Source organism: Ochotona curzoniae, unplaced genomic scaffold, assembly GCF_017591425.1.
Source record: "Ochotona curzoniae isolate NIBS_2020 unplaced genomic scaffold, NIBS_Ocur_1.0 contig_3520, whole genome shotgun sequence".
NCBI classification, from domain to species: Eukaryota; Metazoa; Chordata; class Mammalia; order Lagomorpha; family Ochotonidae; genus Ochotona; species Ochotona curzoniae.
This window is the reverse complement of record NW_024465894.1, coordinates 4,989,021-5,014,114: the sequence shown is the minus strand read 5'-3', so window position 1 is coordinate 5,014,114 and position 25,094 is coordinate 4,989,021. Positions and strand designations below refer to the sequence as shown.

At 50.0% G+C, this 25,094-nt stretch overlaps 1 protein-coding gene across 3 annotated transcripts in view; it reads left to right on the top strand.

The window, feature by feature from the left end:
• The first annotated feature begins 688 nt into the window (after positions 1-688).
• Positions 689-25,094, top strand: part of ARFGEF2 (ADP ribosylation factor guanine nucleotide exchange factor 2) — an 87,980-nt gene continuing 63,574 nt past the window's right edge. The window contains exons 1-7 of one of the 3 annotated variants that reach the window (XM_040981351.1): positions 820-965; positions 12,143-12,173; positions 13,025-13,148; positions 20,273-20,419; positions 21,590-21,769; positions 22,496-22,740; positions 24,765-24,775. In XM_040981351.1, the coding sequence (XP_040837285.1) occupies positions 845-965; positions 12,143-12,173; positions 13,025-13,148; positions 20,273-20,419; positions 21,590-21,769; positions 22,496-22,740; positions 24,765-24,775 (859 nt within the window). In that variant the 5' untranslated portion in view covers positions 820-844. Of the gene's footprint in view, positions 966-12,142; positions 12,174-13,024; positions 13,149-20,272; positions 20,420-21,589; positions 21,770-22,495; positions 22,741-24,764; positions 24,776-25,094 lie in introns of all 3 variants that reach the window. The other 2 variants (XM_040981350.1, XM_040981349.1) reach the window with 2 other exon arrangements.

Genomic DNA, 25,094 nt, shown 5'->3' with positions numbered 1-25,094 from the left:
ATCAGCAGACAGAAGATCTTCCTCTCTGTATATCTGACTTTCCAATAAAAATAAATACTTAAAAAAAAGAAGAGAGAAATATTTATTTGAAAAGCAAAGACACACAGAGATCTTGCCCACAGCAGCCTAGGCTGAGGCAAGCCAAAGCCTGGAGGCAGAAACTCAACCCGGCTCTCCCACATGGGCGGCAGGAACTCCAAGCACCTCCCAACTGCATTAGACTGGCTGGATCAGAAAGGGGAGTCAGGACACGACCCCAGGCACCCGAACGCGGGGTGTGGGTGCCCCAGCACCAGCTTAGCCACTGAGCTACAACACGGCCGGAAGCTCCTCGTTGAAGCCCCTTGCTTCCTCATTTTACCCACACCCCCTTCTTCCTCGCATCTGTCATTCCCTCCCAATCTCCCCTTCGATCTGATCTCTCCGTTCCCTCCTGCTCTTGCTAGCCTACTCCCACTACTTCTTTTTCCCAATCCCCTGCTCCTCACCTCTCACCCCATCACCTCTATGCTCAGTCTGTTTCCTCCTAGCCTGTCTCTCTCCCTCACCTCTTCAGCTGTCACCTCCACCCTCGCCCCACCCCTCGCGTCCACCTGGCCCCGCCCCCCGGGGAGGTCACGGGGTCCACGGACGTGCGGCGGCCGTAGCGGCCCTGCCAGTCACGTGGTCACGTGACGCGCTCCAACATGGCGGCGCCGTGGAGCCGCGGCGTCGCTTCCTGACGGGGCGGCGCGCACGGACTCGGCCGGTGCCGGCCGGGACGCGGGGACCCTAGCCTCGCTCGCCCGTCCACTCGCTCGTGTCGCGCGCCCGCGGGGCTGCCAGCCCCCGCTGGGCCGGGGCCATGCAGGAGAGCCAGACCAAGAGCATGTTCGTGTCCCGGGCTCTGGAGAAGATCCTAGCCGACAAGGAGGTGAAGCGGCCCCAGCACTCGCAGCTGCGCAGGGCCTGCCAGGTGGCGCTCGGTGGGTGAGCCGCCCCGCGCCGGCCTCCCTACGCCGGCCGTTACCCTCCCCGGCCTCCCGGCCTCCGCTCCCCCTGACCCCGAATCCCACCTTTCCGGCCTACTGGGGATTATCCCCCCAGGGGAATGATGTCGGGCTGCTCCAGACTGGCCCAAGGTCACCTGGCAAGTTGGTGACAGCCGAGCCTGTTTGGCTTCCCTGCTGAAGGCCCTTGCCACGACTGCCTGCCCGTTTCCTGGTTCCTCCCCTCACCTACCTCCAAGCCCTCCATGGTCCTAGTCCCGAGTGTCCACATTACCTGGGCTCTGGCTGGTTGGGTTTTCCCCAGGTGAGCAGAGCAGGTGGAAAGAGCTGCTAACCTGGTGTAGGGAAACCGCTGAGGCTCGCTTTGGGGGTGTCTGACTGGACAATGTTCTTTTCGTGGGGGTGGGGATGGGGGTGGGGGAGTGTTCCCATAGCTGTTCCCTGCGAGGGTGAGCCTTATGTCCCAAGCATGGTAATGCTTTGGGGTGGGCGAGACATATTCTGGGTTGTCCACTAAAATGTGGGGGTCTGTGGAGCAGAAAGAGGCGTCCACTCTTATCCGTATCCCTTGTGACTGCAGCAGTGCCTGGCACATAGTAAGGCGCTCAGTGCATATTTGCTGGTTGCCTGGGCCCGCGGATTTCAGAAAGAGGAAGAGGAGTCTAGCTTATCGTTCGTTACAAGCTTGGTAGTTAATGCCAACAGCAGTGTCCAATCTTTCCGTTTTAATCATTCAACAAATATTTGTCAAACGGCCACCGCGTCTCAGGCACAAATCAGACAGACGAGGTCCTAGCCCCTGTCGAGTGTAAACTCTTAGTAGAAGAGACAGAATAGGTCAGTAAGCAATGAGGTGAGGCGTTTGTGAGCACTGACAAACCCCACGGTGAGAGCTGGAGGGGCAGGGGCTGATGGAGAGGCAATAAGGACCCACTGCTGTAGTTAGGGTGCTCCGGAAAGAATTCCTCCCCAAGGAGGGAGGAGGTATCCAGTGTGCGAAGTTTCTGGGCGAAGAGGATCAGTGTGTCAGACCAAAGCTGTCTCTAAGTTCATCCCACCCCAGGGCTTTGGGTTTGGTCTTGGGGAAAGGGCCAAGGGAGTGGGAGGCTCGGTTTGGTGCAAGGTTCCGCTGTGTCGGGATCCAGGAATCCGCCTGTGCCCTTCGCACTGGCTGTCATCACGTCGGTCAAAGGGCCGGAGGCTCCGTGGAGGGTCAAGAACTCGATAGGAACGTGGTTGTTGCCTAGATAATCCAGAAAGTGCTAGTTCGGTGAGATTCAGGATTAGTGGAAGGATTTTCCTGCGATTTAGATTTTTAAAGCTTCTCTAGGCAGAGAACTGAGGCCGACTGTGGAGTGTTGTTTTCACGGCAAAGCAGTTTGTTGTGGTGAGGCCAAAGTCTGCCGTTTGTAACTCCACGCTCAAATCTGCCTGGATTCTGTGCGCTCGGCATCGCCTCGAGGCCTGTTGTGGGAGCTTTCGAGTAGTTGTTTGCCCTTCAGGAATCTTCTGCACAGAACATATTTCACCAGATTGTATGAGTATTCTTCAAATAATTATTGGGTAATACCTATTATGCATGACTTTGAAAAAAAAAAATTTTAACGAAATAAGCTCAATTCCATTTTCTGTGACCACTATGAAGTATCTTGGTATTGTTAGAACCCTCTTAGAAAATTGGCGTGGCGGTTGTGAGGCGCCGTAAGATCAAGAGCTTATTAGATTAAATTTCTGCGTCATCTCTTTGTGTAGTTAAGATTGTCTAACGCACTGTGGGATTCACGTTTTAAGTGTTTAAAGAAATGGCCCATATAGGAAGTAACTTGACAACAGGCTATATGGCTCGTTCGGGAGGTGCCTGCCCCCTTCTCAACGTTATGACTCACCATTCCAGTGGTGTAACAGGGAATGCCACAAGGGACCCTGTCCAAGTGGCTGTCGTCATTAAGAAAGTCATTGGATGTTGTCGCTGTTTAACAGAGATGATGGCTTTTCTTGCGCACCAAGGAAACAGTTAAGTACCTGTTGATATTTTGTTATTTCCAGGGCCAGGTTATGTCCAGGAATCCAGTTGAAGAAGAGAATTTTAAGGAATCAGTATAGGTGAAGTGTTGCAGTGTGTTGCAAAGGTATCTTAGAGATTGCTCAGCGTGGGTTACCATTCATTCTGATAAAAGAAGCCATAAATGACTGCTCAGAGTTGCCATGCTTGTCTGCTGGAGCACTCTTAGAAGGAGCAGTCTCCGTGATAGGATTCTGCTGGTTGCAGCAGGCTAGGGAGTGGACCAGGGCTGCCAGGCTGTGCTGGATGCTCCTGGCTCTCAGAAGATAGGAATGTGACCTCTGGTACTTAAGCCTTCCAGTGTCCAAGTCCTCCGTCTCCCTCTTGCTATCTTTGTGACCCTGGATAGTTACTCAATCTTACATGTTCCTCATCAGGTTATTATAAAGATGTAGTCGACATTTCCAAGAACTCAGCACATGGCAGGTGCTCAGTAAACAGCTGAATAGATATAGATATATAGGTATAGATACATTTTTTTTTTTTACTCTGTAGCAACCAAATGCTCTGATTTGATATTTTTTATCTTTCTGGAATGACATTGTTGTGTTTGGTTTGTAGAAGCAATAAATACGACTATAACTACGTAACTGAAAGACTTTATTAGAGTGTGAACTTGACTAGGTGAAGACAGAGGCTGTCTCCTGTAAAGCAGTGATGATCAGAATGGAGCAGTTTGGGGTGATGTCAAGTGTAGGTAAGGATCGCGCAACCACAGGATGGTGTCATTCTACCCTCCTGTGGACAGTGCCCATGAGAGTGTTTGTTGCTCCAAGAACAGCACTGCTCTTTAACTTGTTAATGAAGCTATACTATTAATCATTTTCAATCCTTCAGTCCACTGTAGGGGACTATGTTTACATTCTCTCTCTCTTTTCTTTTTATTGGAAAGTCAGATTTACAGAGAGAAGGAGACACAAAGAGAAAGATCTTCCATTCATTTATTCACTCCCCAAGTGGCTGCAGCACCTGGAGCCGAGCTGGTCCGAAGCCAGGAGCTTCTGAGTCTCCCACGTGGGTGCAGGGTCCCAAGGCATTGGGCTGTCCTCAACTGCTTTCCCAGACCACAAGCAGGGAGCTGGATGGGAGGTGGAGCAGCTGGGTCACAAACCAACACCCATATGGGATCCTGGAGCATGCAAGGAGAACTTTTAGTGACTATACCTTCCTGCTTAGCCCTGTGATTACATTCTTAACCCTTCTCCTTTTTAAAGGTTTATTTATTTGAAAGCAAAGTTATTGAGAGAGGGAGATACAAAGGGAGAGACCTTCCATCTGCTGGTTCATTCCCCAGGCGCTTCACCCTGTGCAGGGGCCTGTGGACTTTCCCAGACGAATCAGCAGGGAGCTTGATTAAAGCAGAGCTGCCGCAACTCAAGCCATCACCAATTTAGGATTCTGGTATTGCAGGTGGCAGCTCAGCTGGTAATGCCATGACACCGGCACCAAAATCTGCCTTTTGTAATTGTTTGAAGACCCATCTCCTCAAACTATAATATAGCTTTAAATTATACTTTGGCGTGGAGACTTGACAAGATAATCTAAATGCTTTTAAATTGAATATGCAGAAATTTGTCTTTTCATGTATGTGTGAGATGTGACATCTTAATAATATGCACAAAGTCGTAAATATACTTTCATTGCTAGCTGTCATTTTCAAGGAAGTCCAAGAACAGGAAACATGTAAGTTTCTCACATGCCACTGAGTGACATTTAAAATCCTGTGTTGTGTGGTACCTGCCATGTACCATGCAGTTCCAAGTGCCTGGCGATGCCTTAGTGTAGTTCTTCATGTTAGTGTCACCATAGAGGTCGAGAGATGTGAAGCCTGAGGGCCTGGGCGCCTGAGTCAGGCATCTGATGGCGCCAGCGTGTGAGCTCGGGCAGTGGGGCTGCACTGGTCCAGCAGCCTCATGGGTATCGTTGTGCTCACTTGCTTCTCCATGCAAAAGGTCTTTCACCTGGTCACTGCACTGTGTGCTGCTTTGTTAGAAGCCGGCCTTTGCTTTGAGTCAGGAGATGTGTTTGGAAGCCTCCGGAGGCAAAGAACCTGCAGCCTTATGCTGGGTGTGTCCTCAGAGTACTTCAATTTAGAGACCTAGAAGGAAGACATGATGGTGAAGAGCTGGTGGGGCGTGAAGCCGTATTTGAGTTCAATTTTGCTAATTTGTGCCATCCCCTCTGCTGCAGTGACTCCGCTCAGAGTGCTCGAGTGGTGTCCATTAGGGAACAGCGGCAGTGGGAAGCCAAGGCTCGGAGAGCAGCTCCCCCACAGCCGCCCAGCCTGTTGGGGAGCCAGCTGCAACACGATGTGCAGATCTGCAAACCCAGCTCCAGCTCTCACGTTCATGGGGTCTTAAGACATTGCTGACCTTGGCTCGAACACGTTGGGTGGCATGAGGCAGGTGAAGTGAGGCTGAGTGGGCTGAAACAAGGGCGGGAGCGTGGACAGATAGACCGAAGCACAGACGAGGCTTCCTCCGGGGGTGGCTGCATCATGGACAGGAGCAGGTGCACATCTGTGGAGGAAGGAGGCTTGCCTGCTTGCTTCTTTGTGTAAGAAACCACTTTAACTTGTTTACCTATCATTGGGAGGGGAGCCAGTGAAGGGAATACATTCATAAATCTTGGTTGTACATTAAACTTTGTAAAACATTCCGACATTGGCACGTCCCCATGACATATGGCAAATTGTTTTTTGACATGATATTGTTCTAATGTTGATATTTTCAAAGACACTAGTCTTATTATTATGAAGAAACTTACATATAAAATTTGGAAAGTATTTAAAGAAAATATCTAAATTGATATAGCAAATAGAACAAGACTTTCAATTGGCATATGGAATAAAGCTTTTAATTTTAGAAAATTGGCCAGACATTTTGTTTACAAGTGCTGCATATCACGATAGTTTTGAAGACTCTGTTGAAAAAGTTCAGGATGATTCTTCAGGAAGAAGGTCAGCATTCTAGGAACAGCGTCTGAAGATTATCAGTTAATGGAAAGTGCTTATCAGGGCTGGCATCCTGTATGAGCCTGGTTTGAATCCCAGCTGCCGTACTTCTGGTCCAACTTCCTGCTTAGACCCTTGGGAATGCCAGGCAAGATGATCCAAGTCCTTGGGCCTGTGGGGAACCCAGGATGCAGCTCCTGGCTCCTGGCTTCAGCCTTGTGCAGACCTGATGTGGCCATTTGGAAAGTGGACTGCTAGATGGAAGAGTTACTCAGTTTCTCTCTCTCTGTAACAACCTTTCAAATCAATCAATCAATCCTTTTTTTTTTTTTGATGATGATTTAAAAAAAAAAAACAGGTGGGAAATTTGTTGAAAGCTGTTGAAATTTTGTTTCTTGAACGTCTTGTGATCCTGGACTGGTAATTCCTCATCTTTGAGTTTCAGTCTTTTGGGGTGGTAGTGGCTCTCACCCCCACGACACAGGCTCATGGTAAAGGTTCAGTGAAGAGCTGGCACCTCCTGGGTGACCTGGAGTCACCATGTTTGCAGAAGGGACCGAATGGTGCCCTTCATTGCCGCTGGGCAGCCTGGCAGGCCTGTGCTGTTTCCCTGCGGTGAAGGCAGCGGTGGGATGGAGGAGCTTAGAGCCCCATGCTGCGCTGGGCGCCTCTGGAAGCAGCGCCAGGGACAACAGGGAGTCCATTCTTGGTGGAGAGGCGTAAACTTGCAAAAATATGTCCTTAATCATCAGGAACATGGAGTCTCCTGTTTAAAAAAAAAATAGCTCACTGCTGTGTTTAGTTCTCACTGTTTCACCAGGCCCGGGGTGGGGCTGCCAGAAAAATCCCTGACTTTCTTTCCAGCTTGGCTGACTGAGAACAGTTTCACATTTGCTGATTCATTCCTGGAGTCTTCCTGTAGGAAGCATGTATGGCTTTACTGTCCTGGCTGACAGTAAGTCTTTGAGCTTGGGATTTTGATCGTTTTGGCAGGTTTCTGTGGGAGAAGAGCCTTCGTGTGCTGGAAGGGGAAATTTCCCTTGGTGGCTTCTGAGGAGTGGTCAGCGAGTGTGGGGTGACCCGGTGAGGAGGTGTTTGTTTGGGTATCACCCCCGCGTCCAAGTGCTAAGGGGAGCAGAGTTCACAAGGACCCTGTGGGCATTACTCAAGGGGAGACAGTGCTCTCTGGTCAGAGCAACCACCTGGGTGGTCCTAATGGAGGGACATCTGTCCCTGTGAGGGAGTGAAGGCAGGCTTCCCTGGGGGGGAAGAGTGTGTGTGTGTGTGTGTGTGTGTGAGAGAGAGAGAGAGAGAGAGAGAGAGAGAGAGAGAGAGATCTTTCATCTGCTGGTTCACTCCCCAAATGCTCCAGCAGCCGGGGCTGGGCCCTGCTGAAGCCAGAAGCTGGAAACTGGATTGACATCTCCGACATGGGTGTCAGGGCCCAGGCTTTTGGGCCATCACCTGTTTCCTTCCCAGCCACATTAGCAGGGAACTGGATTGGAAGTAGAAATAGCTGGAACACATAGCAGCATGCTGTATCACATGTGCCATCTTCACACGGCGGTGCCACAATGCCATCTCTTCTGTCTGCATGGAAATCTTCACATCTGAAGAGTAAGATCTGAGTAGGTGGGGGTGTGTGGTGGAGGGAGCCACCTAAGCATGGGCCCTGTGGCAGAGAGCAGCACCACTTGGAAGAAAACTGCAGGAGGCCACTGTGTGCTTGGATCATGGTAAATGGGAGGATCCAAAATCCCCTGAAGTGCAGGATCTTAGAAGTTATGATGGAAAGTTTGAATTTTTTTTAAAAGATTCATTTATTTTTATTGGAAAGGCAGATTTATAGAGAGAAATATCTTCCATCCACTGGTTCACTCCCCAAATGGCTGCAGTGGCTGAGGGTAAAGCTGATCCAAAGTCAGAGCCAGGAGTTTCTTCCAGGTCTCCCACATGGGTGCAGGCTCCCAAGGCTTTGGGTAGTCCTCTGCTGCCCTACCAGGCCACAAGCAGGGAGCTGGATGGGAAGCGGAGCAGCTGGAACATGAATGGTGCTTGTGTGGGATCCTGATATGTGCAAAGCGAGGATTCAGCCCCTGAGCCACCATGCCAGACCTGGAAAGTTTGATTTTTTTTTTTTTCAGTTTAAAAGCAAAAGGTGTGACACTAGAGGGGGGAAAGTTAATAGATTGACCAGCTTTTATTTTGGAAACACTTTAGACTGCCATGTTCAGAGTATTTTAGAGGAAGACCAAGGGGAATGCCTGGAAGAGAGAGTTACTGTCATGCAGGAAAGAATTCTGGGCTAGAAGAATTCTGGTGACAGTAGGAATAGAGTCAAAAGCAAAAATGCCCAGCTGGTTGGGAGGAAAAGCTGAGAACCTGGCGGTGCGTTAAGAGCGTGGGAAAGAGGATCGATGAGGTCTTCCATCCCCGGGTGACTGGGATGGCTAAAGCCAGGAGCCTGGAACTTCGTCCAGGTTTTCCATGTGGGTTGCAGAGGCTCCAGGTACTTGGACTATCTTGGATTGCATTTCCCAGCCCGTTAGCAGGGAACTAGATCAGAAGTCGAGCAGCCAGGACATGAATCGGCAGCTATCCAGGGTGTTGGTGTTGTAGGCGGTGGTTTCACCTGCTGTACCGCAAGGCTGGCCCCAGGCGCTTAGATTTTTTTCCCACTGGATGGGCCTGTGGGAAGAAGACCACATAATCTGAACTGGAACTGGCTTTGTCTTTCAGCACTCAAAGGACCCATGAAGTCAGCAGTGGCTGCATTGATAAGCCCAACAGTCCCAAGAGAAGCGGAAGCTGGCAATAGGAGGCCCTGAGGGTTTCTGTGGGAAGAGAGACTACAGAGAGGGAGAATCAGGGCCCAGGCCCGGGGCTGCCACCCTCCCTAGCTGGCCAGAGGAGAGTAAGTCTGCAAGGGAAAAGGCAGAGCCGGGCACAAAGCAAGCTGAGGAGGAAGTCCGAGTAGAGAACATTTCCAGGAGGGGTGAGGGGAAGTGCATGGCAGAGCAAGACTGGAAAAAGGCCCATCAGATTGAGACACAGTGGGTCATTGGTGGCCTTTGTCTGGGCAGCCGAGGTGACGTACTATAGCTGGCAAATGCCAGACTGGGCCGGGATAGGAGCCGGCTAAAAGAAACCAGACCTCAAACGGGGAACCTTCCCTGGTTTTTTTTTTTTTTTGTCTGCGCTGCATAGAGGAGAAGGCACTTGCGTCTTGTGCAAGTTTTGCATTTGCTTGAAGGTAGAAGTTTGAATTTGTGTCAGTGCCTTGAGGGAGAAGCCAGAGAATGCAAGGAAGACAAAGGGCAGAATGTTCATCCACTCAGCTACTATTGATTGCCTCCTGATTGGAGCTGAGCCTTCCCAGTGCCTTGGAACTCAGTAGAGAATCCACAGAGGAAGGCAGATAAATAAGGAGCTGCTAGATACTCGGAAAAAAGATTAGAAAAATAAATAGGGTGCCAGCTTTGTGGTGTAGTGGGTTAAGCCACCGCCTACAGCACCAGCATCCCATATGGACACCAGTTCAACTCCTGGCTACTCCATTTCTGATCCAAATGCCTGCTGTTCCTGGGAAAGCAGTAGAAGATTGCCCAAGTGCTCGGGCCCCTACCACCCATGTGGAGACTCAGAAGTAGTTCTTAACTCCTGGCTTTGGTCTAGACCAACCCTGTTTGTTGAGGGCTTTCTGGGGTGAGTCTGCTTAGGTAGACACAGGTGAGACGAGCATGGTGAGTTTGGTTTGGCCACCTCCAGTCATCTAAGCAGCCATCCTGGCAAGTGATTGATTGGCTGTGGGTCCGGTGTGTGTGGCATTCCAAATGAGATTATTTTAGAGCTCAGAGGCTAGCACGGGCCTGTTTCAGGGATATTAACACTGAAACTCAGCTGCAGTCAGGTGACGCTGGTGGAAAGGAAGATGTCCACGTGGGGGGATAGGCAGCATTGCCGCTGCAGTGTCATGGGGTAGCACCGCATCTTATCACGCAAGCAGGGCCTTGGTGTCACAGGCGTGGGTTCCTGTAGGTTTCTGCAGGCTTGACCAGCCCCGTAGGCCGAATCTTGTAAGCTGTTCCCACAGCTCTGTGGGCCTCTGCAGGGGTAGGGGGAGCTGCTGCTTGTCCCCAAGGGCAGGATGTGTGCCACGCGGCTGCCTTGACAGACCTGCTCCGTTCCTTATGGTCTAAGAGCCGAATGCTAGCTGTTAAGTCATCTGGGCACTTCTCTCCTGTTTGCTTACGCCTGTAATAAGATATTGACATACCAATGGGAAGTTAGAAACTGCCATTATTTACTTGATTTTTCACCTCCTCAAGATCAGTCCAGGATAAGATCACCAAAGAAAGGGAAATCTGTCATCCCCTGAACCGAGTCCTGGGCCTGCTGGGGTGCCTGAGGCCATGTCCACACCTCTGGCTCCCAGGAGGCCCAGGGAAGGAGGCAGTCCTGTGGGAGGTAAGCTGTGTGTGGTGTTCGTGCCCACGCCCTTCCCTTGCTGGTTCTGAGGGTGCCCGGAGCCCGTGGGCCTGCCAGGGGCACATTCAGCCAAGTGGGTGTAAGGGCCATGTGTTCAGACACTGAGGTCTGTTGCTCTAAGCACAAGCCATTTCTCCCAGGAGGAAGGCTGTGTCTGAGATGATGGGTTCTGAATAACACCATTTTATTTTCAGATCTTCGCCTGTGTAGTTATTGCAACTTTTATAGTGAAGATTTTTTAATTCATTTTAACTCATCATTACATATGCCTTAATATGCTTGCACTATACTTTTTATGATCAAAATGGTAAATGTTAGGTATGGATACTTTACCACAGTTGTTTTAAAAGTGTCATTAAATATATATAAATATATTTGTAATAGAAAATGTGAAAAAAAGATGAAAAGAATCAGCATCCCCACCACTTACATAGTTTTCTTCAATATTTTGTTACTTTTGTTTCACCATTTTGCTGTATTTATTCCCAGTCTTTTTATGCATATTTTTGCGCAGTAAAAAAATGCTACGGTTTTGCAAGTTAGCCATGGTTTTCCTGAGCTGTTTGGAACCAGAAATGTTTTTGAATTTGGTATTCTTTTCAGATTTTGAAATAGGACCCAAGTCTAAGCACACATTTCTCTGTGTGTGTGTGTGTGTGTGTGTGTGTGGTTGTTTTTGTTTTGTTTTGCTTAAGATTTATTTTATTTGGAAGTCAGAGCAGAGAAGAGAGAAAAAGAGAGCCTCCATCTGTTGGTTCACTCTCTAGATGGCTGCAATGGCCAGGTTGAAAGCAGGAGCCTCGTCTGAGTCTCCCATGGTTCTTCACCCGCTGTGCCACAGCACCGGCCCCCATTTGTGTCCATGTACACCTGTCACACAGGCTGAGCACAGTTTAAAGTGGTCATTTTCACGCACCTGTGTTTTGACTGTGTCATAAAGTCAGATGTGGAATTTGTCCCTCACTGCATCATGTTGGCACTCAGGAAGGCTTGAGTTTTGGAGCATTTGAGGGTTTTGTGTTAGGCGCACTCAGCCTGTGCCACGAGACCGTGGGCCAGGGGCTGCAGAACCCGGGGCCTAGGTCCACGTGGTGCCACGGCTCCTGCTGTAGGGCAGGGAGGGTTTCCTGACCCTCTGGGTCTGGGATTCCCCACAGAAACTGCTGGTTCTCACCAGGGACAGTTTTCCTCAGAGGACACCTAGCAGTGTCTGCAGGCATTCTTGGTTTCTCAGGACTTAAGGGGCATCAGGGCATCTGCTGATGTTCCGTGGGTAGAAGATGGGGTGCTGCTGAGCACCCCACAATGCATAGAAAGGCCCACGGCAGTTACCCCATAGTTCATGGTTGAAGTTAATAAGCAGCTGTGTTCTGATAAGATGGAAATAATAATAGTCTCCCCGTGTACCATTGTGGTGCAGGTCACATGAGTTAACACACGTTTGTAGCATCATGCCTGGCACGGAGTAACTACCCTGGAAGTTAGGTGATACTCCCCTTGATGCCATTATTTCTTTGAATTTCTACCAGCATTACTGTATTTAAAATTCATATCAACATTCTTCTTAATAATTTCAGGGTATCTTACAACTGAGTTTTCTTTTAGTAAATGTATCCTGCTTCTAATATGTTTTTCCTTCTTCCCTTCCAGATGAAATTAAAGCGGAAATAGAGAAGCAGAGGTGAGTGACAGCACTGTGTCCTTGTGGGAAGACAGCAGGCATGCGCAGGCATGCTCACACATGGCTAGGACCCCTCCTCTGTGAGTCCTGTTTCCCTGGGCAGCACCCTCCATACTGGGCACATGGCAGGACGTGCTGTGTTTGAACCAGTACGAGGTTAGCAGGTTACTGCTGCGACCCTGGGGGACTTGACAGAGGGAGTGTTAGTGAGTTTTACCTTTGGCTCAGGTGGTTGAGAGGAGCTCCTTGGAAGCAGGTGGGCTTGGTTTGGCGTCTGAATCCATGTGGGTGAAGGGCCGTGCGGAGAGTTGAAAGCATTCCGCTCTCCTGAGAGCCACCTTCAAGGGCGCACTCCAGGGACCCAAACACCCCCGTGGGCTTACCTCCCAGATGCTGTAGCCGGGTTGGCCTCTACCCTCAGTGCATCAACCATCACCATGTACCTGTTAACATAAGGCTTTGGGGTTTAAATGGGTTCGACATGAGTTCGGCTCTCTAGGAGTCAGAGCCTGTGCGTACGCTAACACAAGGGTCAAGAATATGAAGTGGGAGGGGTTGTATCGTCCCGACACTGTCTCTCGTGTGAGGGCCTCACCGTCGGAAAGCACGTGGGAGGTGCAGAAGTGAGGCTGTTGCATGGCTGGCAGCAACCTTCACCACACTGGGCAGAGACCTCTCTGTGTTGTGCCACTGTGGTGTTCCCTCTGACTGTGAATTGTCTGGCTTGGAGGTGCAGATGGCAGGCTGTTTCATTAAATGGTTGCTTTTGGGAAGGTGAGTGAATCAGGTACAGAAAAAGCAGCCTCTTGTTTTTATTTCCCCTTTCTCGGCCCTCTCCTGCTTTGTCTTAGGCTCGGCGCTGCCGCACCACCGAAAGCAAACTTCATTGAAGCTGACAAGTATTTCCTTCCATTTGAGCTGGCTTGCCAGTCCAAGTCCCCCCGGGTGGTCAGCACGTCCCTCGACTGCTTGCAGGTAACGCATCCTCACTGGATCCGTGCTGGGGCCTGCCCGGCGCTCCGTGTGCTCAGAGTTCGCAGTGAGAGGAGCCGTTTAGCTGACTCTGCTTGGTCTCATGAGGCAGGATAAGGAGAGGGACTAAGCTTAATGAAGCAAGAATTAGTTTCCCTGGAAATATATTCATTGATCTGTTTCTGTGTTTTTCTAAATGAAGCTCAGCATTAATTGCACTTTTTGGTCTATGTGGGCACACAAAGCCTTTGTTTTGTTTTTTTAAAGGTTTATTTGTTTGAAGGAGTGTGTCAGGGAGAGAGAGTTCATCTACTGGTTCATTGCCGAGTGACTCTAACAGCCGGGGCTGGGGAGGGACCAGGTTGGAGCTGGGAGTCTGGAACTCCATCCACTTCTTCCCCCTGGGGGCTGTAGGACCCACACACAGCAGACTGTCATCCGCTGCCAGATGCACGAGCAGGGGCCTGGACTGGAAGCTGAGCAATTGGCACGCAAATCGATGCTTGACATTGTTAGGTAGTGGCTTTTTTTCAGCCTCCTCTTTTTTTTTTCTTCTAAATATTTATTTTTTATTGGAAAGTCAGATTTACAGAGAGAAGGAGAGATAGAAAGATCCTCCATCTGCTGGTTCACTCCCCAAGTGCCCACAATGGTCGGAGCTGGGATGATCCAAAGCCAGGAGCCAAGAGCTTCTTCCAGGTCTCCTATGTGAACACAGGGTCTCAATGCTTTGGGCCATCCTTGACTGTTTCCCCAGGCCACAAGCACGATGCTGAATGGGAAATGGAGCATCCGGGACATGAACTGGCACCCACATGGGATCTTCGTGCGTGCGAGGCAAGGACTTTATCCACTAGGCTGCTGCACTGGGCCTGCAGCCTCCATAAAGACCCTCACAATATTATCTAGTCAGTTATCTCCCAGGGCCCAGTTCCTCGTGTGTACACCATGGGTGTTAGAGTGAATGTCAGGCCAGGAACATGGAGCCATGTGTATAGTCAGTCCCTAGCAGCTGTTGTGCTGTTGGCTGGCAGGTCCCTGTGGCTGAGTTGAGCAGTGCCATAGAGACCCTGTCATCCCAGCACCCTAAGTATTGAGAGTGTGTTCCTTTGTGGAAGGAAGTCGCTGGCCCCTAATGTCAATTCTGAACCCATACTTTGGGCCCCTGGTCCATTGCTGGAGCCATGCATGTGCCAGAGTTTTATAAGGGCGACACCATTGTGCTGCTTTTATGGTAAGTCCATGGCAAGTTTATGGCCCGTGGCTGTTTTTAGAATGAAGTTCTGTGGAGTTGAGCCTACAAAATTCAAAATGTATCCTTTTCATGACATCAAGAAGTGACAGGGTGCTCCCTGAACTAGTGAAGGAAGAACTTGCCCTTGGTTGCTGTCCTGGCCAAGCCTGCTGGACTGGCTTTTCCCAGAGCCAGCCAAGAAGCTTCTGTCTCAGAAACAGGGCAGACACCTTGGAGTCAAGTCTGGTTTTGTGAGAGTTGGAGCCAGCTGCACACATGCTCTGGGCACTCGGCCTGTCTGCTGGAGCTTGGGGAGGAGCTAGGGGCAAAGGTGCTTTGGGGAGCTGGGTTGGTCTTGAGCCCAGCTGCCCAGGCTGCTTTCCCCCCTGGGGAGAAGCTGCAGCCTCCCAGCTGCTCCCTGTGTCAGGAGAACCCTGGGTAGTCTCACACTTCCTCAGGGCAGCTTAAGGGAGGAGAGTCTGATTGTCTTCTCTAGGCTAATGAATGGTTTTCTTTCTCTGATATATTTGAATGATAGAAAGACAGAGACACTGAGAGCTTCCATCCTCTGATTCACTCCCCAAAGAGGTGCAATGATCAGATCTGAGCCAGGGGCCTGGAACTCCATCTGGGTCTCCCATGTGAGTGTGAGGCCCAAGCATGTGGGTCATCCTCCACTGCCTTCCCAGGCTGTAAGCGGGGAGTTGGCTCAGAAGTGGGACAGCTGGGACTCGAAATAGCTCTCTGATACAGTAAGCCAACATTGTAGGCTGCGTGGCTTAACCTGTTAGGTCACCACACTGGCTCCTAAGGAGTGTTTTTTTTTTATTTTATGATTTTATGATTAGTTTTTTTTAATATTGACGATGCTTGCATAGTTGATTAGGTTGGGAAGGGTTGCGGGTTAGAGAGCATAAAGTGAGTGAGACCATTGTTTCCACATTTTCTTCTTCCTGTATGTGGTAGAGGGGGCAGACAAGGGAAGTAGTTGCATCCAGCCTCCCAAATGCCTCAGTACGCAGGGATGGGGCATGGCCACCCATGGTCATCTCAGGGTCCCTGGTATAGAACATGCTTGGAGGGTTCTGCCCAGGAGGTTCCAGTAGTTCTGAAATGCTGCCGATCTCGCCACTCCAAGGATGATGAAATCCGTTGGCTGACATAGTCGACCTTAGAGTCTCCATTCACCCAAGTATTTGCTGCCAACGCTTCTCTGGGGGTAGCTGGCCAATTTGTTCTGCCCTCCTTCCTCTGTTATGGTACCAGATGTCTTCTGTAGGCTCCAGTGGATTGCCATATCCTCCATGTGCATTTGGGTATGTCATCCACTGCTCCACCCAAACCACTGAGAAGGACTAGCACTACACATGCACTATAGTAAATAGTTTTAAATAGTAAAACTAATTTAAACAGACGTTAATTTAAATTTTGCAGACATTTGCCCAATATATGTAAATTTTTTCATTTTGAAATTATATACTTGTACTACTCTTACTGAAGTGCATACATTATGAAACATACACAATAGAACTCTAAATGAACGAACACAAAATAGAGGTAAATGTAACATTTCGTTCCTGCCTCCCAGTGGAGGCTGCAGGAAGTTATTGGTCTGACCCGTCCTGGTCATATCACCAGCATCAGCTTTAGTACTTATTACTAGAAAACTAGATTTTTACCACACATTTTAAAGTTAATTTGTAGTTGTATGAGTTGTGCACACCTGTGTTATTTGTTAAACTCTACCTGAATAGAGGTGTTCTGTTCTCTAGCTCCTTCCCCTAAACGGCCAGAATGACAGGTCAAAGCCAAAAGCCAGGGACTCCATCCAGGTCTCCCACAAGAGTGGCAGGGGCCAAGTGCAGGAGCCATTTCCTGCTGCTTTCCCAGGCACTGTAGCAGGGAGCTCATTTGCAAATGGGGCAACCAGCACTTGAACCAGCACTCATATGTAGGATGCCAGTGTCATGGGCTGTGGCTTAACCTACCATGCCACCATGCTGGGTCCTGTCAAAAACATTTTTAAAGCTCTACTGAGAGCCCAGCATGGTAGCTTAGTGGCTAAAGTCTTTGCCTTGGATCCCATATGGATGCCGGTTTTAATTCTGGCGGCACTGCTTCCCATCCAGCTCCCTGCCTGTGGCCTGGGAAAGCAGTTGAGGATGGCTCAAAGCCTTGAGACCCTGCACCTGCGTGGGAGATGGAAGAAGCTCCTGGCTCTTGGATTCAGATCAGCTCAGCTCTGGCTGTTATGGCCACTTGGGGAATGAATCAGAGAATCAAAGATCTTCCTCTCTAAATCTGACTTTCCAGTAAAAATAGATAAAATCTTAAGAAAGAAAGAAGGAAGGAAGAAAGAACGAAAGAATGAAAGAACGAAAGGAAGGAAGGAAGGAAGGAAGGAAGAAAGAAAAAAGAAAGAAAAAAAAAGAAAAGAAAAGAAACAGAAAAAGCTCTGTGCTTCACCAAGAAGGCTGGAATCCTTTGAGCTGCTGGCTCCAAAACCGGGTGCTTGTTTGTGTTTTTCCTTTTTCAAGACATAGTGTTCCGTGTGCAGATTTTGCTGCAGTTCACTTTCTGCACCTAGCAGTGTTTCTAATGTCAGCTGGCTTGCTCTAGCTGGTATGCCACGGGTTTCATTGCTGCTGCTGTTCTCCTGGCCCTCCTGAGAGGCACGTACACTTGGGGTTCCGGTCCTTGTGAGCAGCCCTGTGCCAGCGTCCAGGGCTGTGTGCCTTGCTTTCTCTGGGTGAGAGGTGATTCTTCTGAGGCAAAACACAGGGCTAACCTGGGGAGAGCAGGTAGACCAGTGAGGTGGAAGACTGTATTTGTATCAAATTAATCACACCACCTTGGTGGAGTGGTTTAGAACAGTGCAGACTTTAACTTCTTGCTGAATGCGTCTTGTTTTGCAACAGATGGACTTTTTGCAGCTCCAGTAAGACTGCAAAGGCCTAGTGGAGGGTGTTGTGTTTTCTCTTCTTTCTTGCCATGCCAGAACACCCCTAAACAGGCCTCCTTGGGTCGTGTGGCAGCAGGCCAGGTGCCCGCAGGCTCCCACCTCTGCCTACTCCCTCATTGCATCAGCGAAAGTAAGGCAGGAATGTCAAGCTGGGGCAGATGGGAATTGGACAGGGAGCCTGCAAATCCCACAGGTCCCTAAAGGATCCCTCCCAGATGTGTGGCTTTATTGTGTCTCTCCCCGATTCCTTCCCACACTCCCCAAGAATAAACTCTGAGATGTGGAGTCATGAGTGTCACTTGCTGTTTTATCCCCAGCACCCAGAACTGTGTCTGGTCCGAGGAAGGGTGAGAAGGCCCACAGGACCCTGGAGCTCTCCTGTCTTCCTGACCCCTCTCACTGCACAGGAGGCTGGAAGCCCTTTTCTCGTGGAAAGGCCATGTACCCTTTGTGGACTCGACAGGAGAGAACACTTGCCAGCCCAGTGGTGCATCTCTTTCTTTGCATTATAGCTTCAATATAGAGCTTACTTTTATTTTTCTTAAAGTGATTGCAAGGCAGAGAGACAGAGAGCTCCTGTATGCTAGTTCACTCCCCAAGTGTCACAACCATCTAGAACTGGGCTGGGTCAAAGCCAGGAGGTTTCCCATGTGGATGACAGGGACCAATTACTCAATTGCTGCTGCCTCCCAGCACCCACATTGGCAGGAAACTGTTGTCAGGAGCCAGAGTATTGAACTCAGGCACTCTGATGCGGGAGACGCACACCTGAGCCACCAGTCTTAGTGTCCCCAGGAGCATGCTCTTCAGCATCCAGGTCTAGGCAGTTCATGAAGCATAGCACTCTTTGCCCAATGCTCAAGCCAGCCCGAGGCCATCAGGAGTGAGAGGAAGCAGGCTGCTGGGCTGCCTTCTTGGGAAGTGGCTTGTGTGGCAGCAGTGAGAGGGCACCAGGAAGGCGCTGCGCCTAGTCCTCACCCTTGTGTCCGTCTGGAGGTCACAGGGCCTGGACTTGAGCAGCAGGGTGTGCACAGTCCCCACTCCTGCCCGCTGAGTCACTTGACTGAGCAGGGTCTTGGTCTGCTTTTCTCTCTGCTTGTTGAGTGGCAGTGCTTTTGTAGCTAATGATAGGGAGGGGCTGTTGAAAACCATGGTGGCAGGCTTCCGCAGAGTGGCTGGACAAAGGACCTGGGGTCCTTTGGGTCTGGGCAGAGGGGAGAATGACACAGCCCAAAGCTTAGGAGTGTGAAGTCCAAGCCAGCATTTTTTTCTAAGTCCTCACCAGCTCACTCAAAGCAGAGTATGCGTCGGAATCCACTTGGGCTTCGGTCTGCCTTCCCAGTGACTGGCGAGTTGCGAGCAAAATCCTGGATCCTGGGCTCTACTCCAGCATTTCTGCTCCAGCAGGTGCGGGTTGTGGCCCAGAAATCTGTAATTGTAATGAAATCTATCAGGCAAAGCCAGACTTGGAAGACATCTTGACCTTTTACCACTCCTTCCACTCTTTGATTCTCCACACTGAACCTCAGGTTGTGAGTCGGGTGGCACAGACAGCCCCTGTCCTAACTGATGAGTAACCTGGCAGAACCCACGTGTTTCTCCAGCCATGTGGCTGACAGATACAGTTTGAAAGTCTGGTGTGGAATGCTGTTACTAGTTCCACTTGAATTTTTGGAATAGAAAATGCACTGATATGACTCACATTGAACAAGAATGAAGAAGGGTGGGAGTTTGGCCCCATAGCTGAGGCACTGGTTAGGAGACCAGCATCGCCAATTGGAGTGCCTAAGTTCAGTTCCTGGCTCCTGTCCCCAGTCTCAGCCGCTAACTGATGCATACGTTCAAGGAGGCAGCAGGTGATTCTTGAGGGGTCCCTGCTCCCCATGGGAGAGACCCGGTTCAGTTCCCTGTCCCCAGCTTCAACTGGATTCAGGCTTGGTCTTCGTGGACATTCGGGGAGTAAACCGGAAGATGGGAACGTTTCTCTCTTCGTTTCTCTCTCTTGAATAGATTTGTTTTAAGTTTAGAAAATAGAATGAAGTATCTTAGTCCTACCCTGCCCACACTGCTCCGTTCTCTTCTCAAGCAAGACATGTTGTTAGTTTTTTTCTGTATCTGAACACTTTAAAATTTTATATATAATTATGTTTTTAATTAGCATACACATATTTTACTTTAAAATTTTGAGAGGCACAGTGTTCCCATCCCCTTCATCGAAGCCAGGACTTGGACCAGGCCAGAGCCAGCAGCCAGGAACCCAGTCCAGATCGCCCACATGGGTTGGTGGGAAGAACTCGATCAGCCAAGCCATTTCCACTCTGTCCCGAGCGAGAAATAGGAGTTAGGAGGGGGAGCCAAGGACTGAGCCTAGGTACTGTGATGTGGGGTGTAGAATCTTCACCTGTGCCTTAACCACTAAGCTGGACGCTTGCCCCAGTTCACCTGTACTTGAAGTGCAAGTGTGATTTTTGATTCTGTTGACCGAGTTGTACAGCCATTACCTCAATCTAACTTTGAAATATGTTTTAATGACCTTAGAATGAAGCAGTGAACACACGTAACCTGTCACTTTCGCTCTTCCTCTAGCTACCCTCCCCTGAGCTCTAGACAATCCCCGACCACTTTCTGTTTTGTATTATGTGTGGTTTTCCTTCGTGCTTCTGCACGACTAGCTGCAAACTGGCTGTATTCTGCACCCTGCTTTTCTCATCCGACATTGTATTACCATCACGGGGAGTGTTTGCCATCAGGAGGCAGGAAGGAAGGTGTGCCCACACAGACTGGCTGTGTCCGCCTTGGCTCCTGGGAGCTGGGGCAGCTGCAGGAACCGGAAGTTCATGACCACGCTGACTGCCTTTCTTTGGCTTCTGTGGGCAGCCTCAATGCCGGCCAGGCAGAACCATCTCTCATCTGTGTTCTTTCTGTGTTTAGAAACTCATCGCGTATGGGCACATCACGGGCAATGCCCCCGACAGCGGTGCCCCGGGAAAGCGGCTCATCGACAGGATTGTGGAAACCATTTGCAATTGTTTCCAGGGCCCTCAGACTGATGAAGGGGTTCAGTTGCAAATAATTAAGGTATTTCTGTTTGTTTTCCTGGCTTGGCTTTTCAGTCAGAAGGCTGCAGCAGTCTAGCTTACCCTGTGTTCAGGCCCCAGGTGATGCTGGGCTGGCGCAGAACAAGTTAAGTATCGCTTAGCTCTTTGGTTAAACGTCAGAATGTATTAACTGTATTAACGTGGACAGAGACAAGAAGAGCAGAACCAGGAGTGTTTATAAAGTTAGTGGTTCCGCTAATAGCGATACAAGTCACTTGTGAATTAAATAGGCTTGAAATCCTATGGGTTTTTTCTTTTGTTTTGTTTTGTTTTTTTCTCCCTTGAAATGTTGGGTTCCCAGCCTGTCACTGGTCAGGAGGTCTTCAGTCCCCTACTGGAGCCTGGAAATGGCTTATCAGCGAGCAGCATCAGAACATCTGTGGCCAAGTTCTGAGTATGTTGGCTTTATGAAGGATGGCTATGTGTGTTAGCTGCACCTTTCTTTTTTCTTTGCTAAAATTTTTGAATTATTTTATCTGAGAGAGAGAGATGGTGATAGATACAGATGAGCAGGCCTTTCACTTGCTGCTTTCCCTCCCTGGGTGCCGTCAGCAGAGGGGCCCAGGAATCCGAGCCGGGTCTCCCACCAAGGGGCAGCGAGCCCCGTGCTTGAGCGTTCACCTGCCATCTCCCAGACTGCACATCAGCAGGAAGCTGGATGTGAAGCAGAGGAGTCACATCGCTGACCGGCACGGGTAGCATAATGTGCTGTGCCACAAGTCCTGCCCCGTGGATTGCTGAATGCCTGCCCTGACTGCAGCTTTCCTGAAACGCCGCCTCCCACCAGGCGCTGCGCCTGGGAACCCCGGGCACCGTGTGACTGCCAGGGGAGCTCAGGGTACAGCACATGTTCTCCCTAGAGAAGCATCTTTTCCTTCCAGGGTTTTCAGTCCATAGTAACATTCATATGTTGGACTTTTACCAAAACAAGGCAATAGGAAGCCCATTTCAACACAACCAATTTCTAACGATCTGGGTTTTATGGAGTTAGTAATTGTTTTTAAACGCGCAGCACTGGGAAGCTGGCTGTTGGTAGCAGTCACCCAGTTTAGTGTATAGGACAAAATCAAACCCTCCAGAAGTTTCTTCAGGGGAGGGCAGAAGGGGGATGGGTGTTGGAGGAGCTGAAGGTTTCTGGTTTCTGTTTTAGGCCCTGCTGACGGCGGTGACTTCTCCGCACATTGAAATTCATGAGGGCACCATCCTGCAAACAGTGCGGACCTGCTATAACATCTACCTGGCCAGCAAAAACCTCATCAATCAAACCACCGCCAAGGCCACCCTCACCCAGATGCTAAACGTCATCTTCACCCGCATGGAAAACCAAGTGGTGAGTGACAGGTGACAGCTCCTGGAGCCACTGGGGGCGGGACACCCTGGCAGCCCTGAGTTGTTGTGCGTGGCCTCGGAGCTGCTGAAGATCTGGCACTTCAGCGTTTACCCTGCTTTCTGTGAATATTCGTTCCTGTGCCTTGGTCATGTTTTCAAACCGGAGAACATCGGGCAAGGGGTTTATCATTTGCGTTGGGAGTTCTCTTTGAGTTTCTCAAAGGAATATATTTCCTGTTTTAAAATTTTTTTTTTTAAAGATTTTATTTTTATTATTTTTTCATTGGAAAGGTGGATATACAGAGAGGAGAGACAGAGAGGAAGATCTTCCGTCCGATGATTCACTCCCCAAGTGAGCGCAACGGGTCGATATTATGCCGATCCGAAGCCAGGAGCCTCTTCAGGGTCTCCCACGCGGGTGCAGGTTCCCAAAGCTTTGGGCCGTCCTTGACTGCTTTCCCGGGCCACAAGCAGGGAGCTGGAAGGGAAGCAGGGCTGCCGGGATTAGAACCGGCACCCATATGGGATCCCGGGCGTGCAAGGCGAGGACCTTTAACCACTTGCGCCACCGCGCCGGGCCCTCCTGTTTTAAAATTTTATCCTTTTGATTGAGGTTTTTTTTTTTTTTGGTTTTTTTTTTTTTTTAGGCAGTAGGCTGGCATGTTTTTCCTCCTCACCAGAATCCTGGAATTGTTTTAGATTAAATGACTTCCTTGTTTCCTTTTAGTTGCAGGAGGCCAGAGAATTGGAAAAACCAGTCCAGTCGAAGCCCCAGTCCCCGGTGATCCAAGCCGCAGCAGTGTCCCCCAAGTTCAGTCGCTGGAAGCAGAGTCAGGCACAAAGCAAACCGACCACTCCAGAAAAGGCAGATCTAACCAACGGGGAACACGTCGGGGACGGTTCCGGAAGAGTGGGCTCCGAAAACGGCGACACACACAGAGACAGAGCCGTGTCACTCTCAGGTACGGTAGTGTGTCATGAGAGCCATCATCCTGTGGCCCAGGGACCAACGAACAAGGTGTTGGGGACTGCTGGCGCAGCTCTTCTGTTCCTGGCCTTCCCCACGACTTCCTGTCCACTATCTTAAGGGACACAGCCAGCAAGACATGATGCGGTACACTAGTGTCTGTTGTGGCCTGTGTCTGGCCACTGCTCCCTCGTGGTGGCCTCCGTGCTGGGGGCTCCGTTTTGGGGATTCAGCTTCGGTGACGTCATCCCGTGTCTGTCTGATCTGTGCACAGGAGGACAGGGGCTCACTTATACTTCTTCTTCCAGATCTCTACCTTGTCTAATGCCTGGCAGCTGGAGCCGCTCAGATCCTGGGAGGAGTCAGAGGTGGGTGGGTGGATAGATGGCAGAGGGCAGGCGCTTTTGTGTTCTTCTGAAGCCAAGTACTTCACTTGTTTGGGTTTGCTTGTGTTAAAGGAAAGAATGTCCCACACCTGATTGTAGTTTTGAAGTAAAAGGGGATTGCCTGAGATTGTGGATGCTTTTGGCACAGATGATTTCTGAATGCTTGCCTCTTCTGAGGAGTTGCGATGAAGCAGAATCAGAATTCTTGGTTTTTTTTTTTCCCAGAAACTTGCAGATTACTTTTTTCTAATATATTTATTAAAAAAAAGAAAAAAAGGAGAGTGGTTTGTTACTTATTTGAAAGGCAGAGTCAGAGGGAGAAATTAGCAATGTGTTAGAGTAGCTTTCCACTCAAGCCTGTTGTCCTGCACTGACGCTGCTCTCCTCTCATTACTGACCCTGTTCGTGCTGGGTCCCCTGCTCGAGTACATGCACGTGAGCAGCTTTTACTGTTAATTTACCAGAGTGCTCGGTCTGCATTGAAACAGGCCACGCGTAGTTACTGGAATGCTGTCCCGTTTCCATTTACTCAGAGCCGTGTGTGTCTCAGGTTGGGAACGTGTGGATGCGTGCTGATATCCCTGCGCCGCCCGTGTCTCAGGGTGAGCGGCACGTGGACGTGGGTGGTCGTGTGCTCACCCCTCCCTCCGTGTCTGCAGGAAGACGCCCGGACACCTGTGGCCGTCCTGCACACCTGTCATCACCTTTGCCTTTGTGTTTTTGTTTGCTTGTTTGTTTTTACCTGGGAGGTTCTTTATTCCAGAGGGATAGGGATGGGAGCAGAGGGGGAGAGAGAGAGAAGGGGAATGTCTCCTGCCAGTGGGGCAGGAGCGAACTAAAAGGAGAAAGGAACAAGATGAAGGAAGTTTGGGGGAGAAACTGGGCCGGAAGCCACAGCACATGCATGGGGAGAGAGAAGAAAAGTCCATCTTGCAACCCTCCAGGGCGAGAGCCATGTTTTTACCATAACACTCATTGAGCTGTGGGCAGCCATCAACATTAATTTTTAAGCGCATGGTCGTGAGCAAAGCTGTGCAGGCAGGAAAGCAGCTCCCTCTGGACTGCCTGAAAGTGGTTTGGCCCTAGCCCACTTTCTGCAGAACTGCCAGGGTGATCTTCGCGAAGTCTGGATTCTGTCGTGCTCCTCCCCAGCTCGGATGCTTTGGTGATTGTGTGTCCCACCCATGCCCACTCGGCCCCCTGCTTCCAAGCCCTGTTGGGGCAGGGTCCCCGTCCACCCTGCCGCCTGCTTCTTGCACCTCTTGTTTGCTGCATGATGCACAGGCATTCCTGGCTCCCAGAAGTGCCCTGCTGGTTGCGGCCTCAGTGCCATGCTGTCTCTTCTCCTGCCCCTCCCCCGATCTTCACAGCTCCCAGTTTACACTGAGTAAGACTTCCCTGATGACCTGGTAATTCTCATGTTTGTCTTCCTTTGTTCCCCCCTCTTTTTTTTTTTAAGATTTGTTTATTTATGGGTGTTCAACACAGTGGCTCAATTAGCTAATCTACCTGCAAATGCTCCATCTCATGTGGATGCTGGCTTGTGTCCCAGCTGCTTCACTTCCCATCCGGCTCCCTTCTTATGGCCTGGGAAAGCAGCAGAGGACGACCCAGAGCCTTGGGACCCTGTACCTGAGTGGGAGGCCCAAAAGAGGTTCCTGGATCGGATCAGCTCAGCTCTGACCATTGCGGCCACTTGGGGAGTGAAACAGTGGGTAGAAGATCCTTCTCTCTCTACTTCTCTCTGTAGGTCTACCTTTCCAATAAAAATAAATAATATATATGTAATTTATCTATATATATATAAAATTTATTTATTTGAAAGGAAGAATTAGATTGAAAGAAGGACAGACCCGCAAATAATCACAGCAGCTGAGGCAGAGCCATGCCATGCCATGCCATGCCAGGAGCCAGTAGCTTCAGTCCTGTCTCCCACCTAGGAGCAGAAGCCTAAGTTCTTGGGCCATCTCACT